The 18,126-nt window shown below is 48.4% G+C and overlaps 1 protein-coding gene across 1 annotated transcript in view; it reads right to left on the bottom strand.

Annotated features, from left to right (window-relative positions):
- Nucleotides 1-18,126, bottom strand: part of LOC139260446 (unconventional myosin-X-like) — a 204,319-nt gene that overhangs the window by 24,336 nt on the left and 161,857 nt on the right. The window contains exons 26-29 of the mRNA XM_070877008.1: nt 17,980-18,103; nt 15,346-15,589; nt 4,225-4,320; nt 3,012-3,105 (exon numbers count right to left, since the gene is read on the bottom strand). Coding sequence (XP_070733109.1) covers nt 3,012-3,105; nt 4,225-4,320; nt 15,346-15,589; nt 17,980-18,103 — 558 coding nt within the window. The remainder of the gene's footprint in view (nt 1-3,011; nt 3,106-4,224; nt 4,321-15,345; nt 15,590-17,979; nt 18,104-18,126) is intronic.

Genomic DNA, 18,126 nt, shown 5'->3' on the forward strand with positions numbered 1-18,126 from the left:
CACTGTCCCATCAAACACTCCCAGGGCAGGTACAGCATGGGGCTAGATACAGAGTAAAGCTCCCTCTACACTGTCCCATCAAACACTCCCAGGGCAGGTACAGCACGGGGTTAGATACAGAGTAAAGCTCCCTCTACATTGTCCCATCAAACACTCCCAGGGCAGGTACAGCATGGGGCTAGATACAGAGTAAAGCTCCCTCTACACTGTCCCATCAAACACTCCCAGGGCAGGTACAGCACGGGTTAGATACAGAGTAAAGCTCCCTCTACACTGTCCCATCAAACACTCCCAGGGCAGGTACAGCACGGGTTAGATACAGAGTAAAGCTCCCTCTACACTGTCCCATCAAACACTCCCAGGGCAGGTACAGGGGGTTAGATACAGATTAAAGCTCCCTCTACACTGTCCCATCAAACACTCCCAGGGCATGTACAGCACGGGGTTAGATACAGAGTAAAGCTCCCTCTACACTGTCCCATCAAACACTCCCAGCGCAGGTACAGCACGGGGTTAGATACAGAGTAAAGCTCCCTCCACACTGTCCCATCAAACACTCCCAGGGCAGGTACAGCATGGGGCTAGATACAGAGTAAAGCTCCCTCTACACTGTCCCATCAAACACTCCCAGGGCAGGTACAGCACGGGTTAGATACAGAGTAAAGCTCCCTCTACACTGTCCCATCAAACACTCCCAGGGCAGGTACAGGGGGTTAGATACAGAGTAAAGCTCTCTCTACACTGTCCCATCAAACACTCCCAGGGCAGGTACAGGGGGTAAGATACAGAGTAAAGCTCCCTCTACACTGTCCCATCAAACACTCCCAGGACAGGTACAACACGGGTTAGATACAGAGTAAAGCTCCCTCTACACTGTCCCATCAAACACTCCCAGGGCAGGTACAGGGGGTTAGATACAGAGTAAAGCTCCCTCTACACTGTCCCATCACACACTCCCAGGGCAGGTACAGCACGGGGTTAGATACAGAGTAAAGCTCCCTCCACACTGTCCCATCAAACACTCCCAGGGCAAGTACAGCATGGGGCTAGATACAGAGTAAAGCTCCCTCTACACTGTCCCATCAAACACTCCCAGGGCAGGTACAGGGGGTTAGATACAGAGTAAAGCTCCCTCTACACTGTCCCATTAAATACTCCCAGGGCAGGTACAGCATGGGTTAGATACAGAGTAAAGCTCCCTCTACACTGTCCCATCACACACTCCCAGGTCAGGTACAGCACGGGGTTAGATACAGTGTAAAGCTCCCTCCACACTGTCCCATCAAACACTCCCAGGGCAGGTACAGCATGGGGCTAGATACAGAGTAAAGCTCCCTCTACACTGTATCATCAAACACTCCCAGGGCAGGTACAGCACGGGGTTAGATACAGAGTAAAGCTCCCTCTACACTGTCCCATCAAACACTCCCAGGGCAGGTACAGGGGGTTAGATACAGAGTAAAGCTCCCTCTACACTGTCCCATCAAACACTCCCAGGGCAGGTACAGCACGGGGTTAGATACAGAGTAAAGCTCCCTCTACACTGTCCCATCAAACACTCCCAGGGCAGGTACAGCACGGGTTAGATACAGAGTAAAGCTCCCTCTACACTGTCCCATCAAACACTCCCAGGGCAGGTACAGGGGGTTAGATACAGAGTAAAGCTCCCTCTACACTGTCCCATCAAACACTCCCAGGGCAGGTACAGGGGGTTAGATACAGAGTAAAGCTCCCTCTACACTGTCCCATCAAACACTCCCAGGGCAGGTACAGGGGGTTAGATACAGAGTAAAGCTCCCTCTACACTGTCCCATCACACACTCCCAGGGCAGGTACAGCACGGGGTTAGATACAGAGTAAAGCTCCCTCCACACTGTCCCATCAAACACTCCCAGGGCAGGTACAGCATGGGGCTAGATACAGAGTAAAGCTCCCTCTACACTGTCCCATTAAACACTCCCAGGGCAGGTTCAGCACGGGTTAGATACAGAGTAAAGCTCCCTCTACACTGTCCCATCAAACACTCCCAGGGCAGGTACAGCACGGGGATAGATACAGAGTAAAGCTCCCTCTACACTGTCCCATCAAACACTCCCAGGGCAGGTACAGCACGGGGTTAGATACAGAGTAAAGCTCCCTCTACACTGTCCCATCAAACACTCCCAGGGCAGGTACAGCACGGGGCTAGATACAGAGTAAAGCTCCCTCTACACTGTCCCATCAAACACTCCCAGGGCAGGTACAGCACGGGTTAGATACAGAGTAAAGCTCCCTCTACACTGTCCCATCAAACACTCCCAGGGCAGGTACAGGGGGTTAGATACAGAGTAAAGCTCCCTCTACACTGTCCCATCAAACACTCCCAGGGCAGGTACAGCATGGGTTAGATACAGAGTAAAGCTCCCTCTACACTGTCCCATCAAACACTCCCAGGGCAGGTACAGGGGGTTAGATACAGAGTAAAGCTCCCTCTACACTGTCCCATCAAACACTCCCAGGGCAGGTACAGCACGGGGATAGATACAGAGTAAAGCTCCCTCTACACTGTCCCATCAAACACTCCCAGGGCAGGTACAGCACGGGTTAGATACAGAGTAAAGCTCCCTCTACACTGTCCCATCAAACACTCCCAGGGCAGGTACAGGGGGTTAGATACAGAGTAAAGCTCCCTCTACACTGTCCCATCAAACACTCCCAGGGCAGGTACAGCACGGGGTTAGATACAGAGTAAAGCTCCCTCTACACTGTCCCATCAAACACTCCCAGGCAGGTACACGGGGTTAGATAGAGAGTAAAGCTCCCTCTACACTGTCCCATCAAACACTCCCAGGGCAGGTACAGGGGGTTAGATACAGAGTAAAGCTCCCTCTACACTGTCCCATCAAACACTCCCAGGCAGGTACACGGGGTTAGATAGAGAGTAAAGCTCCCTCTACACTGTCCCATCACACACTCCCAGGCAGGTACACGGGGTTAGACGCACAGTATACACGGAATGAGCTGACCCGTACCACTGCGTTCTTCGGATTGGCCAGTTCGTCGCGCATCTCTCGCAGCTGCTGCTGTGTCGCACTGTGTACGCCGCTCAGCACACTAAACCAATCACTGCGCAGAGAAAACACTCGCATCAGTCAACAGCATTTCATCGCCACTCATGGCCCCCAGCCTCTCCCCCTCCCCCCCATTTCGCTCTCTTCCTCTCCCTGTCTGTCTGTCTCTCTCTGTCTTTGTCTTCCTGTAACCTCTGTCCATCTCTCTCTCTCTCTGTCTCGCTCTGCCTCTCTCGCTCTCTCTCTCTCTCTGTCTGTCTCAGTCTCTCCCCTCTCTCTCTCTCTCTCTCTGTGTCTCTCTCTGTCTCTCTGTGTGTCTCTGTGTCTCTGGCTGGTGTACGTTATGTCACTGGTGGCAACAATTCTCCTTCCCCCATCTCTCACCTTCCATCCTCTGTAATCTTCAGCTCATCCAAAGCTCTGCTGCCCTTGTTTTAACTCACAGCAAGTTCCGTTCACCCATCATCCCCTGTGCTCACTGACCTACATTGCTTCCCGGTCCGGTACCACCTTGATTTAAAAATTCTCATCCTTGTTTTCAAATCCCTCCACGGCCCTCGCCCCTCCCAATCTCTGTAACCTCCTCCAGTCCCACAACCCCCCGAGATGTCTGTGCTCCTCTAATTCTGCCCTCCTGAACATCCCTGATTATAATCACTCAACCATCGGTGGCCATGCCTTCCATTGCCTGGGCCCCAAGCTCTGGAACTCCCTGCTTAAACTACTCCGCCTCTCTACCTCTCTTTCCTCCTTCAAGAAGCTCCTTAAAACCTACCTCTTTGACCAAGCCCTGTCCTAATATCTCCTTATGTGGCTCGATATCAAATTTTGTTTGATAATTGCTCCTGTGAAGCGCCTTTTGGACATTATACTACATTAAAGGCGCTATATAAATGCAAGTTGTTGTTGTTGATCACATAAACACATGGCTGGGAGTTGAGGGGCGGATTGGCTGGGTCGTCAGTGTAGTTACACTGCTCCGAAGTATCCACACTCTGTGCCTGGTACACGGAGAATGATACAGCACAGTGGGAGCACCTTCACCACTCGGACTGCAGCGGGTCAGGAAGGTGGCTCACCACCACCTTCTGAGGGGTCACTAGGGATGGGCAATAAATGGCGGCCTTGCCAGCGACGCCCACATCCCAAGAGTGAATGAATGAATGAACAATACCTGGCCTCCTCGGGTGACTCCGCCACAATGTGATAGGTTCTCTCGTCCGTCACCACATCCAGAGCATTCTCCTTCTCTCCATTGTCCACAATCTCTCTGCAAGAGACCGAGAGACATTCAGACAATAAACCGTCGCCTTCACTTCGAAACGTAGTAAACAGTGAGGAAGATGGTAACAGACTTCAGGACATAGACAGACTGGTGGAACGGGCAGATGGAGTTTAACGCAGAGAAGTGTGACATGAGACATTTTGGTCGGAAGAATGAGCATAAGCCATATAAAGTAAATGGGACAATATTAAAGGTGTAGGAACAGAGAAACCGAGGGGTGTATGTACACAAATCGCTGAAGGTGGGAGAGCAAGTTGAGAAGGCTGTTAAAAAAGCACATGGTATCCTTGGCTTTATGAAGAGCTGCAGAGAGTATTCAATTTGATAGAGGCGTAAATGCAGAGAAACTGTTCCCAGTGGCAGGATGGTCGTTAACCAGAGGGCACAGATTGAAGATCATTAAGGGGGAAGGGGAGAGGGGAGTTGGAGTGGGGAGGGAAGAGGGGGTATTAGGAGTGTGGAGGAAGAGGGGAGGGGAGAGGGAAAAGGAGTGAGGGAGGAGCTGGAGGGAGGAGGGGAAAGGGGGGAGGGGAGGGGAAAGGGGGTGATGGGAGACGGGGCGTGCAGGGGAGAGCGGGAACAGGGGAGGGGGAAGTGGACAGGAGAGGGGAAAGTGGGAAGAGGGGTGAGGGGAGAGTGGGGAGGGGAATGAGGAAAGGGGGCTGGGGAAGAGTGGATGGGGAGGGGAAGGGTGGATGGGGAGGGGAAGGGGAGAGGGGGAGGGGAGAGGGAAAGGGAGAATGGAGAGGAGGGAGGGGAGAAGGGAATGGGAGTGGGGAGGGGAGAGGGGGTGGGGGAGAGTTGTAATATAGCTCCATCTAGTGGACTACTGTGATAATGCAACCACTGCTGTTTACATAAAGGGAGTTCCAGATTGAAGTCGTCTTGAGGCTGGCAACCTGGACATAGCATCTGCATTACTATGATCAGCTGATCATCTGTACTCAATGTCATACGTATATTCTGACAAAATCAAAGCCCATCTCTGCATTCAGGCTGCAGCTAATATCGGAACTGGGGACTTTGGATAGAGAATTGCTGTCAGGGGCTTATGGTCAGTAACGATGGTAAACTTGAACTTCCTGACCCCAAAAATTAATGCAAAGCTTCCCTTTCGATTTGCACATAATTACTCTCACTGGCACGGAGAGTGCGTGAAGCAAAAGCAATTGGTCTCTCCTCCCCACTATGTAGTACATGAGTGATCACTGCCCCAACTCCATACAGAGAAGTGTCACATGCTAGCTTGATACGTCATAGTGAACTAACATGGTGCTCTCTACCAATTGGCTTTTACACTCCTTGAATGCTGTGTCGCATTCTTCTGACCACTTCCAAAGGACATGTTTTTTCAACAGCTCATTCAGTGGATGTAACACTGTGGCCAAATTTGGTAGGAACTTCCCATAATAGTTCGAAGGACCCAAAAATGATTGATGTTCAGTGACATTCTTGAGCGTGGGTGCATTTCTAAGTATGGTGAGCCACAAGCAGTTTAAAGACAGTAGGCTGCGTGCTGGTAGCATGGTGTGCAGCAGCACAGAGTGGGAAACTGAGAGTTTGGTAAGTGGGAGAGTTTGGTGAAATGTTTTTCCTTACATTTTCTGCAGAGCGGCAGAGTACCTGAGCGGAAGCAGACCAAGGCCCGAGAGTGGGGATAAAAGCCGCAGCAGACCACTGCATACGGCCAGTGTTATCTCCTGGACTAGTTTCGATCGCCTGGTTGGGTCGGAGAGGAGTTTTCCCAGAGTTTTTTCCCCAATTGGCCTGGGTTTTTAATCTGTTTTTTTTCCTTCTCCCAGGAGATCGCACGGCTCCGGGTGGGGAGAACTCTGCTGTGTGACATCACAGGTAAGGCAGGTAAGTGATTGGTCGTGATTGTGGGCTAAGTTTTTCTTTTAAATTAACATATAGAATATAACTAAATTCTAAAAACGAACCTTTATTTGTTTAACTAATTTAATAAACTATACAAGGTAGATACTTTGATTAACACTAAACAAATTAATTAAATAAAATAATGGGAGAACAGGAGATGTATTGCTGCTGCAATATGTGGGAGCTTCTGGAAGTTTTGGTCCAGGGCGACTATATCTGCGGTAAGTGTCTGCGGCTCAACCAACTTCGGCTCCGAGTTGAGGAGCTGGGGTCCGAGCTACAAACATTGCGAGACATCAGGGAAGAAGTTACCTGGACCTTTTGCTCCAGGAGGCAGCCACACCCTCTAAATTAAATACTTTAGAATTGACACGTGGTCAGGGACAGGAGGATGTAACTGCGAGTGAGGCGGGTACGGTGATCCAGGAGGTAGTATTGCAGGAGCCTCAGTCCCTCCAATAGATTTGAGGTTCTTGCAACCCTTGTGGACAAGTGTGCAGACTGCAGGGTGGACAAGAGACTGACCAAGGCACCGTGGAGCAGAAAGCCATTCAAGTGGGGGGAGTAAAGAGGAAGATGGTTGTAGTAGTATAGTTAGGGGGATAGGTAGGGTTCTCTGCAGCCAAGTGCATGGGTCCCGAAGGCTGTGTTGCCTACCCGGTGCCAGGGTAGACATAGAAACATAGAAAATAGGTGCAGGAGGAGGCCATTCGGCCCTTCGAGCCTGCACCACCATTCAATAAGATCATGGCTGATCATTCACCTCAGTACCCCTTTCCTGCTTTCTCTCCATACCCCTTGATCCCTTTAGCCGTCAGGGCCATAATCTAACTCCCTCTTGAATATATTTAATGAACTGGCATCAACAACTCTCTGCGGTAGAGAATTCCACAGGTTAACAACTCTCTGAGGTGAAGAAGTTGATAGGTCCTTACTATAAATGCACACGAGGCCCATGCTTGAGAGAAGGTCAGTCTGTGACCTGTCCTTTATTCCTTAGCACTCTAGTGATGAAGTTGGGTGGAGCTTCCCCTTTTGTATCTGAAGGTCCAGGTTAGGAGTGTCTCCCACCTAGTGGTCATTGTTCTCACAGTGTACAACTTAGGTCAGATTATACATGGGTTACAATGCTAGTTGAATACATGAGAGAAGTTTCTCCTCATCTCAGTCCTAAATGGCTTACCCCTTATCCTTAGACTGTGACTCCTGATTCTGGACTTCCCCAACATCGGGAACATTCTTCCTGCATCTAACGTGTCCAGTCCCATCAGAATTTTATATGTTTCTATGAGATCCCCTCTCATCCTTCTAAACTCTAGTGAATACAGGCCCAGTCGATCCAGTCTCTCCTCATAAGTCAGTCCTGCCATCCTGGGAATCAGTCTGGTGAATCTTCGCTGCACTCCCTCAGTAGCAAAAACGTCCTTCCTCAGATTAGGAGACCAAAACTGAACACAATATTCCAGGTGAGGCCTCACCAAGGCCCTGTACAACTGCATTAAGACCTCCCTGCTCCTATACTCCAATCCCCTAGCTATGAAGGCCAACATGCCATTTGCCTTCTTCACCGCCTGCTGTACCTGCATGCCAATTTTCAATGACTGATGTAGCATGACACCCAGGTCTTGTTGCACCTCCCCTTTTCCTAATCTTCCGCCATTCAGATAATATTCTGCCTTCATGTTTTTGCCACCAAAGTGGATAACCTCACATTTATCCACATTATACTGCATCTGCCATGCATTTGCCCACTCACCTAACCTGTCCAAGTCACCCTGCAGCCTCTTAGCATCCTCCTCACAGCTCACACCGCCACCCAGCTTAATGTCATCTGCAAACATGGAGATATTACACATCTCTTCCAGGCTGGAGAAGAACTTGGAGGGGGAGGGGAAGGATCCAGTTGTCATGGTACATGTAGGACATAGGTAGGACTAAGAAAGAGGTTCTGCTGAAAAAATTTGAGCAGCTAGGGACTAAATTGAAAAGCAGAACCACAAAGGTAATAACCTCTGCATTATTACCTGAGCCACGAGCAAATTGACATCGGGTCAATAGAATTGGGGAGAGGAATGCGTGGCTCAGAGGTTGGTGTGGGAGAAGTAGGTTTCAATTCATGAGGCACTGGCACCAATACTCGGGAAAGAGAGAGCTGTTCCGTGGGGACGGACTACACCTGAACTATGCTGGGACCAGAGTTCTAGCGAATCGAATAACTAGGGAGGTAGACAGGGCTTTAAACTAAATAGGAGGGGGGGGCTGCGAGGAGGGTCCCAGTGGAGAGAAATCTAGAATGCTAAAGAGAAAAGGAAGCAATGCAGAAAAGTGATTGTGGTAAGGATAACCAGATTATGTCAGGAAGGGACAGAGCACGCAAACAAAAGAGTGCACTAACAAATAGGGTCCAGGGAAGAAAAAATAGCGATAAGACAAATAGGGCTATAGTACAAAAAGATGTTCAAATGTCTAATAATGTTAAAAAGACAAATCTAAAAGCACTATATCTGAATTGCACAAAGCATCCATAATAAGGTAGACGAATTAATAGCGCAAATAGGGCTATAGTACAAAACGGATACGATATAGTTGCAATTACGGAAACATGGTTGCAGGGTGACCAGGGTTGAGAACTGAATATCGAAGGATATTCGATATTTGGGAAGGACAGGCAAAAAGGAAAAGGGTGGCATTGTTAGTAAAGGATAAAATCAGAGCAATTGTGTGAAAGGATATTGGCTCAGAAAATCAAGGTCTAGAATCAGCCTGGGTGGAGCTAAGGAGCACCAAAGGGCAGAAAACATTGGTGGGAGTTGTCTATAGGCTTCCAAACAGTAGTGGTAGTGTAGGGGACGGCATCAAACAGGAAATTAGAGATGCATGTAACAAGGGTACTACAGCAATCGTAGATGACTTTAATCTACATATAGACTGGCCAAACCAAATTAGTAATAATACTGTGGAGGATGAATTCCTGGAGTGTGTACGAGATGGTTTTTTAGACCAGTATGTTGAGGAGCCTACTAGGGAACAGACTATCCTAGATTGGGTATTGTGCAATGAGAAAGGGTTAATTAACAGTCTTGTTGTGCGGGGTCCTTTAGGGAAGAGTGAGCATAATATGATTGAATTCTTTATTAAGATGGAAAGTGAAGTAGTCCAATCCAAAACTAGGGTCCTGAATCTAAACAAAGGAAACTACAAAGGTATGAGGAATGAATTGGCTATGATAGATTGGGATTCATTAAAAGGCATGATGGTAGATAGGCAATGGCTAATATTTAAGGAACGAATGCATGAATTGCAACAGTTATACATTCCTTTCTGGGGCAAAAACACAAAAGGAAAAGTGGCCCAACCATTACTAACAAAAGAAATTAAGGATAGTATTAGATCCAAAGAGGAGTTTTACAAAGTTGCCAGAAAAAGTAGCAAGCCTGAGGATTGGGAGCAGTTTAGAATTCAGCAAAAAAGGACCAAGAGATTGATTAAGAGGGGAGTATGAGAGGAAAACTTCAAGGAACATAAAAAACGACTGCAAAATTTTCTACAAGTACGTAAAAAGAAAAAGATTAGTGAAGACAAATGTAGGTCCTTTACAGACAGAAATGGGAGAATTCATAATGGGGAACAAGGAAATGGCAGAACAATTAAACAAATACTTCGGATCTGTCTTCATGGAAGAGGACACAAATAACGTCCCAGAAATGCTGGGGAACCAAGAGTCTAGTGAGCAAGAGGAATTAAAGGAAATGATTATTAGTAAGAAACTAATGGGACTGAAGGCAGATAAATCCCCAGGGCCTGATAATCTGCATCCCAGAGTACTAAAAGAGGTAGCCATGGAAATAGTGGATGCATTGGTTGTCATCTTCCAAAATTCGATAGATTATGGAACAGTTCCTGCAGATTGGAGGGTGGCAAATGTAATCCCACTATTTAAAAACGGAGGGAGAGAGAAAACACGGAACTACAGACCGGTTAGCCTAACATCAGTAGGAGAGAAAATGCTAGAGTCTGTTATAAAGGATTTGATAACGGGACACTTAGACAATACCAACGGGATTAGACAAAGTCAAATAAGGAATTAAGGGTTATGGGGAGCAGGCGGGTAAGTGGAGCTGAGTCCACGGCCAGATCAGCCATGATCTTTTTGAATGGCGGAGCAGGCTTGAGGGGCTAGATGGCCTACTCCTGTTCCTAATTCTTATGTTCTTATGTTCAACATGGATTTATGAAAGGAAAATCGTGTTTGACAAACCTACTGGAGTTTTTTGAGGATGTAACTGATAGAATAGATAAGGGAAAACTAGTGGATGAAGTGTATTTGGATTTTTGGAAAGCCTTTGATAAATTCCCACATAAGAGGTTAGTGTGCAAAATTAAAGCACATAGGATTGGGGGTAATATACTGGCATGGATTGAAAATTGGTTAACTGACAGGAAACAGAGAGTAGGAATAAACGGGTCTTTTTCGGGGTGGCGGGCAGTGACTAGTGGGGTACCACAGGAATCAATGCTTGGACCCCAGCTATTCACAATATATATAAATATCAATGACTTGAATGAAATGTAATATTTCCAAGTTTGCTGATGATACAAAACTAGGTGGGATTGTGAGTTGTGAGGAGGATGCAAAGACACTGCAAGGCGATTTAGATAGGTTGAGTGAGTGGGCAAACACACGACAGATGCAGTATAACGTGGATAAATGTGAAGTTATCCACTTTGGTAGGAAAAACATAAGGACAAAGTATTATTTAAATGGTGATGGCTTGGGAAATGCCGATGTACAAAGGGATCTGGGTGTTCTTGTACACGAGTCATTGAAAGCAAACATGCAGGTGTAGCAAGCAGTTAGGAAGGAAAATGGTATGTTGGCCTTCATTGCAAGAGGATGTGAGTACAGGAGCAAGGATGTCTTACTACAGATATATAGGGCCTTTGTGAGACCACACCTGGAGTATTGTGTGCAATATTGGTCTCATTACCTAAGAAAGGATATACTTGCCATAGAGGGAGTGCAGCAAAGGTTCACCAGACTGATTCCTGGGATGGCAGGACTGTCGTATGGGAGAGAGTGGGTCGACTAGGCCTGTATTCACTAGAGTTTAGAAGAATAAGAGGGGATCTCATTGAAACGTATAAAATTCTGATGGGGTTGGACAGACTGGATGCGGGGAGGATGTTTCCCCTGGCTGGGAAGTCGAGAACAAGGGTTCACAGTTTCAGGATATAGGGTTGGAAATTTAGGACTAAGATAAGGAGAAATTTCTTCACTCAGAGGGCGTGAACCTGTGGAATTTTCTACCACAGAAGGCTGTGGAGGCCAAGCCACTGAATATATTTAAGAAGGAGATAGATAGATTTCTAGACACAAATAGCATCAAAGGGTATGGGGAGAAAGCAGGAATATGGTGTTGAGATAGAGGATCAGCCATGATCATATTGAATGGCGGTGCAGGCTCGAAGGGCCGAATGGCCTCCTACTGCTCCTATTTTCTATGTTTCTATGTTAATTGCATCCAGCTTTCCCTTGTTTGGATGTAAACCATCTTTGACTAAAGCATGGATGAATATCTTTTTCCGATACCTGGTTTGACCAGCTAGTTGCGATGTAATCATACCGTACCATAACTGGGTCACGTTTGGTTACTCTACCAATCTCCTCAGCTGTAACTAGCAGTTCAATGTATGAAAAATAGAACACTTCTTCCCTATCTGGTGTAACTTGTGATGGGGAAGGCAACCTAGACATAGCATCAGCATGACTGTGATCAGCTGATTGTCTGTATTCAATATCATATGTATATGCTGACAAAATCAAAGCCCATCTCTGCATTCGGGCTGCAGCTAATGTTGGAACTGGGGACTTTGGATGGAGAACTGCTGTCAGAGGCTTATGATCCATAACAATGATAAACTTACGACCATACAAGTATTTGTGGAATTTCTTGATCCCAAAAATTAATGCCAAAGCTTCCCTTTCGATTTGCGCATAATTATGCTCACCGGCACAGAGAGTGCGTAAAGCAAAAGTAATTGGTCTCTCCTCCCCACTGTGTAGTACATGAGAGATCACTGCCCCAACTCCATACGGAGAGGCATCACATGCTAGCTTGATCTCCTTAGATATGTCATAGTGAACATAGTGAACATCGTGGCCCCACGACCTGTGAGAGAACACCTCCACAGGCTGGCTGCAAAAGAGCTAGAGTGGCGTACTGTTGCAACTTCCAGCGCGAGCTGCTCCAGGTATGCGACAGCTTCGAGGTGGGTGACTGGGTTACGTCATCAGGACCCAGGTCGCCATTTGGAGCGTGGGCAGGAGCATCGGCGGGGCCCAGGTACAGCAGAGGAGCAGGAAGGTCGTGGCGGAGGTACAGCGAGTGATCGGGGCGGAGGAGTGATGAGGGATTGTGGCTGAGATTTAGTGGGTGATCGCGGCAGAGGTTCGGCGAATGTTTGTGGCGGAGGAGCGGCGAGCGATCGTGGCGGAGGTGCGGCAAATGAGGGTACGGGGCCCAGAGGCAGCACGGGCCAGCCCACACTGCGATATGTGTGCGCACTAGGTCCGCGCAGCAGAGCAGGTCTCCAGTCGTCCTGGTTAATCCTTGTTACTGGATAAAGGCCTAGCTCTGTCAAGCCCGTGTGGTGGCCGGTGTGCAACGGTCACCACATGTTAAAAAAATCCACGCACAGGCATCTTCCACCCCTTCAATTGGAGTTCAGGACTGGAATATCGGGTCCTTCGGTGAAACATCTCTGAACGCATGTGGAAGCAAGTCATCCTTGTTCGAGGGACCGCCTATGATGATGATAGTGAACTGACATGGTACTCGCTACCAATTGGCTTTTACACTCCTTGAATGCTGCATTGCATTCTTCTGACCACTTCCAATGAACCTGTTTTTTCAACAGTTCATTCAGTGGATGCATCACTGTAGTCAAATTTGGTAGGAACTTCCCATAATCGTTCAAAAGACCTCAAAATGATCGAAGTTCAGTGACATTTTTGGGAGTGGGTGCATTTCTGATTGCATCCAGCTTTCCCTTGGTTGGATGTAAACCATCTTTGTCTACTCTGTGCCCTAAGTACTCCACTGAGTTTTGAAATAACTCACACTTGCGAGCAGTCACTCATACTCTATGCTTCTCTAGCCGTTTGAGCACTTCATTCAATACATTATTATGGATTTGCTTGTTTGGTGCTGAAATGAGTAACTGCCAGTTACAGCTGAAGAGATTGGTAGAGCAACCAAACATGACCCAGTGATGTCAAAGGTGTATTATTACATAATAAATGGCTGGCCAAACCAGGTATCAGAGAAAGATATTTCTCCATACTTTGTTCATAGGAATGAATTATCAGTGGATAAAGATTGTATCATGTGGGGTGTAAGAATAGTTATTCCAAATAAATTCAGGTCCAAATTATTAGGAGATCTTCATGACCAACACCTGGGAATGTGCTTGACCAAGAGTTTTGCACGCAGTTACTTATGGTGGCCAGGCCTATAGAGTACATCGTTAGTCAGTGTACAACATGTCAAGAAACCACATTGCAGCCATGGAAATGGCCTCCCAGGGTGTGGCAAAGATTACATATAGATTTTGCTGAGCTAGAAGGACAACAATTGTTCATTGTGATTGATAGCCATTCGAAGTGGGTAGAGATGTTTCCGATGCAGAAAATAACAAGTAAAACACTAAGCAAAGTGCAAAGATTGATTTCTTCATATGGCCTCCCAGAAGAAATTATGTCTGATAATGGGCCGCAAATTTGTTCATAAGAATTTGCACAGTTCATGAGCAGAAATGGTGTGAAATATACCAGCATACCACCCTGCGTCAAATGGTGCAGCAGAGCGCACAGTACAAATTGTAAAACGTGCCCTCATCAAGCAAATGCTGGATCCAAATCCAAAGAAATGGCAGTTGTCGTTCGACCACAAATTGGCTAATTTTCTAATTACGTATTGTAATACTCCTCATACAACTACAGGTAGAACACCAGCAGAGTTGTTTCTCAAACGACAGCCACGAACCAGGTTCTCGTTGTTAAAGCTAAACTTAGCACAATCAGTAGAAGAGAAACAATTAAGACAGAAAGAGAATCATGATAGAGGTAGGATAAGAGAGAGAAGTGTGAAATTAAATCAGAAGGTTAGTGTGAAGAACCATCACCATAAATGGTTAAAGTGGTTTCCAGGAAGAGTGGTGAAGCTATGTGGTCCTCGCACATATTTGGTCAAGTTGTTTGATCATGGACAGGTTAGGTTTGTTGACATTGATCATATTTTACCTACAGATGTGGAAGCAGTTGAAACTTGAAATGATTCGATTATTTCTGATGAGTCAGATAGTCTTGTTATAACTAAGGTACCAGTATCAGATGTACTAGAAACAAGTCTAAGAGAAAGTCAGAATTTAAGTCCAAGTTAGGCAGACAGTCTAAAGTTGTGGAGAGTTAAAATGTAGATCAAAAGTTACCCTTGGAGAAAAACTCTCCTCAGGATCAGCCTAGAATGAGTCTAATTTCAACATCAAATTTGGGAAGTTCTGTTCGAGAGCAAAGGTATCCTCTTCGAAACAGAAAACCAGTGGTTAAGTTTGATGAGTAAATATGGCAAAATAAGTCCTTATCTTTTGTTATGTATGATGATGATGTTATAATTACTTCTTCATTAAGGAGGGAGAAGGATAATATAGCTCCTTCTAGTGAACTACTGCTCCACCTAGTGGACTACTGTGGTAATGCAACCGCTGCTGTTTACAATAAAGACAGTTCCAGATTGAAGCCACCTTGAGTGCGTGTGTTTTAGTGATGTCGTAAGGATATATCACAAGAGGGGGAGGGAGAGAAGAGATTGGAGGGGAGAGGGAGCAGGGATCAGGAGGAGTGAGGAGAGTAGGGGAAGGGTGAGGGGAAGGGAGAGGGGAGGGGGAAGGGAGGGAGGGGGGGCGAGAGCGGGGGAGGAGAGTAGGAGAGGGGAAGGGTGAGGGAGAAGGGAAGAGGAAGGGGTAGTGGAGAGGTCGGAGGAGGAGGGAAAGGAGGGGGAGGGAAAGGGGGAGGGGAGAGGGATCTGAAGCCACAGCACATAGTAAGTGAGGGGTGGGGAAGCGAAGCCTAACCTGGCCCCGCGGATATCAATGGTGCCTTTCAGCTTCTCCTCGCTGTCGTTCTCAAAGTAGAGCAGGCGAGATTCGCGCAGCACGAACCAGCGGCGCTTCCAGTTGCGGCGAGACAGGGTGGACATTCCCCCTCCCTTCTTGTACAGCCAGCCTGACTTCAGCGCCTCCTGCTTGGCCCGGAACCACATGAAGGTCTCGTCCTTCAGCACACACCAGCGGCGCTTCCAGGGGATCATCAGCCCTCCTGCACCGAGCCAAAAGTTACAGGTCAGAGAGCACACTTGGGAAGGGTGTGGGTAGAGAGCAATGGTCAACGGGAAGTTCCTGTATTGAGGATGGGTCAACAGTCAGGGGAGTTTTCACTGAGTGACTGCACCACTGGGTATGGGACTGGGCCCTTTCCCCAGTGCCCGCTGGGACTGGGGCCTTCCCCCGATGTCCTGTGGGACTGGGCCCTTCCCCCGGTGCCCTGTGGGACTGGGCCCTTCCCCCGGTGCCTGCCCTGTGGGACTGGTCCCTTAGAAGATGAGAAGGGGGATTTAATAATGGGAAATGTGGAAATGGCTGAGACCTTAAACAATTATTTTGCTTCGGTCTTCACAGTGGAAGACACAAAAACCACGCCAAAAATTGCTGGTCACGGGAATGTGGGAAGGGAGGACCTTGAGACAATCACTATTACTAGGGGGGTAGTGCTGGACAGGCTAATGGGACTCAAGGTAGACAAGTCCCCTGGTCCTGATGAAATGCATCCCAGGGTATTAAAAGAGAAAAGAGATGGCGGAAGTTATAGCAGATGCATTCGTTATAATCTACCAAAATTCTCTGGACTCTGGGGAGGTACCAGCGGATTGCAAAGCAGTTAATGTAACGTCTCTGTTTAAAAAAGGGGGCAGACAAAAGGCAGGTTACGATAGGCCGGTTAGTTTAACATCTGTAGTGGGGAAAATGCTTGAAACTATCATTAAGGAAGAAATACCGGGACATCTAGATAGGAATAGTGCAATCAAGCAGACGCAACATGGATTCGTGAAGGGGAAATCATGTTTAACTAATTTACCAGAATTCTTTACGAGCATGGTGGATAGAGGTGTACTGATGGATGTGGTGTATTTAGATTTCCAAAAGGCATTCGATAAGGTGCCACACAAAAGGTTACTGCAGAAGATAGAGGTACGCAGAGTCAGAGGAAATGTATTAGCATAGATAGAGAATTGGCTGGCGAAAAGAAAGCAGAGAGTTGGGATGAATGGGTCCTTTTCGGGTTGGAAATCGGTGGTTAGTGGTGTGCCACAGGGATCGGTGCTGGGACCACAACTGTTTACAATATACATAGATGACCTGGAAGAGGGGACAGAGTGAAGTGTAACAAAATTTGCAGATGACACTAAGATTAGTGGGAAAGCCGGTTGTGTAGAGGACACAGAGAGGCTGCAAAGAGATTTAGATAGATTAAGCGAATGGGCGAAGGTTTGGCAGATGGAATACAATGTCGGAAAGTGTGAGGTCATCCACCTTGGGAAAAAAAACAGTAAAAGGGAATATTATTTGAATGGGAAGAAATTACAACATGCTGCGGTGCAGAGGGACCTGGGGGTCCTTGTGCATGAATCCCAAAAGGTTAGTTTGCAGGTGCAGCAGGTAATCAGGAAGGCGAATGGAATGTTGGCCTTCATTGCGAGAGGGATGGAGTACAAAAGCAGGGAGGTCCTGCTGCAACTGTACACGGTATTGGTGAGGGCGCACCTGGAGTACTGCGTGCAGTTTTGGTCACCTTACTTAAGGAAGGATATACTGGCTTTGGAGGGGGTACAGAGACGATTCACTAGGCTGATTCCGGAAATGAGGGGGTTACCTTATGATGATAGATTGAGTAGACTGGGTCTTTACTCGTTGGAGTTCAGAAGGATGAGGGCTCGAGGGGTTAGATGGCCTACTTCTGTTCCTAATTCTTATGTTCCCCGGTGCCCTGTGGGACCGGGCCCTGCCCCCAGTGCCCTGTGGGACCGGGCCCTTCCCCCGGTGCCCTATGGGACCGGGCCCTGCCCCCGGTGCCCTGTGGGACTGGGCCCTGCCCCCGGTGCCCTGTGGGACTGGGCCCTGCCCCCGGTGCCCTGAGGGACTGGGCCCTTCCCTCGTGCCCTGTGGGATTGGGCCCTTCCCCCGGTGCCCTGTGGGACTGGGCCCTCCCCCCGTGCCCTGTGGGATTGGGCCCTTCCCCCGGTGCCCTGTGGGACTGGGCCCTTCCCCCGGTGCCCTGTGGGACTGGGCCCTTCCCCCGGTGCCCTGTGGGACTGGGCCCTTCCCCCGGTGTCCTGTGGGACTGGGCCCTTCCCCCGGTGCCCTGAGGGACTGGGCCCTGCCCCCGGTGCCCTGTGGGACTGGGCCCCGCCCCCGGTGCCCTGTGGAACTGGGCCCTTCCCCCGGTGCCCTGTGGGACTGGGCCCTTCCCCCGGTGCCCTGTGGGACTGGGCCCTGCCCCAGGTGCCCTGTGGAACTGGGCCCTTCCCCCGGTGCCCTGTGGGACTGGGCCCTTCCCCCGGTGCCCTGTGGGACTGGGCCCTGCCCCCGGTGCCCTGTGGGACTGGGCCCTTCCCCTGGTATTACGGACTCTCTGCTCCCTGTGTGGCTCACCTTTCATGTAGAGGTAACTGTGGAAGTACGAAGTCCCGGAGCCGCCGTAGAAGGGGGTTCGGCCGGTGCTGAACTCCTCATCTGTGTCAACGTGAAGGTCCAGCTCCTCCTCACTGTCCATCAACTGTCGATAAAGCAGAATGTGAG

Source organism: Pristiophorus japonicus, chromosome 3, assembly GCF_044704955.1.
Source record: "Pristiophorus japonicus isolate sPriJap1 chromosome 3, sPriJap1.hap1, whole genome shotgun sequence".
In the NCBI taxonomy this organism is placed as follows: Eukaryota; Metazoa; Chordata; class Chondrichthyes; family Pristiophoridae; genus Pristiophorus; species Pristiophorus japonicus.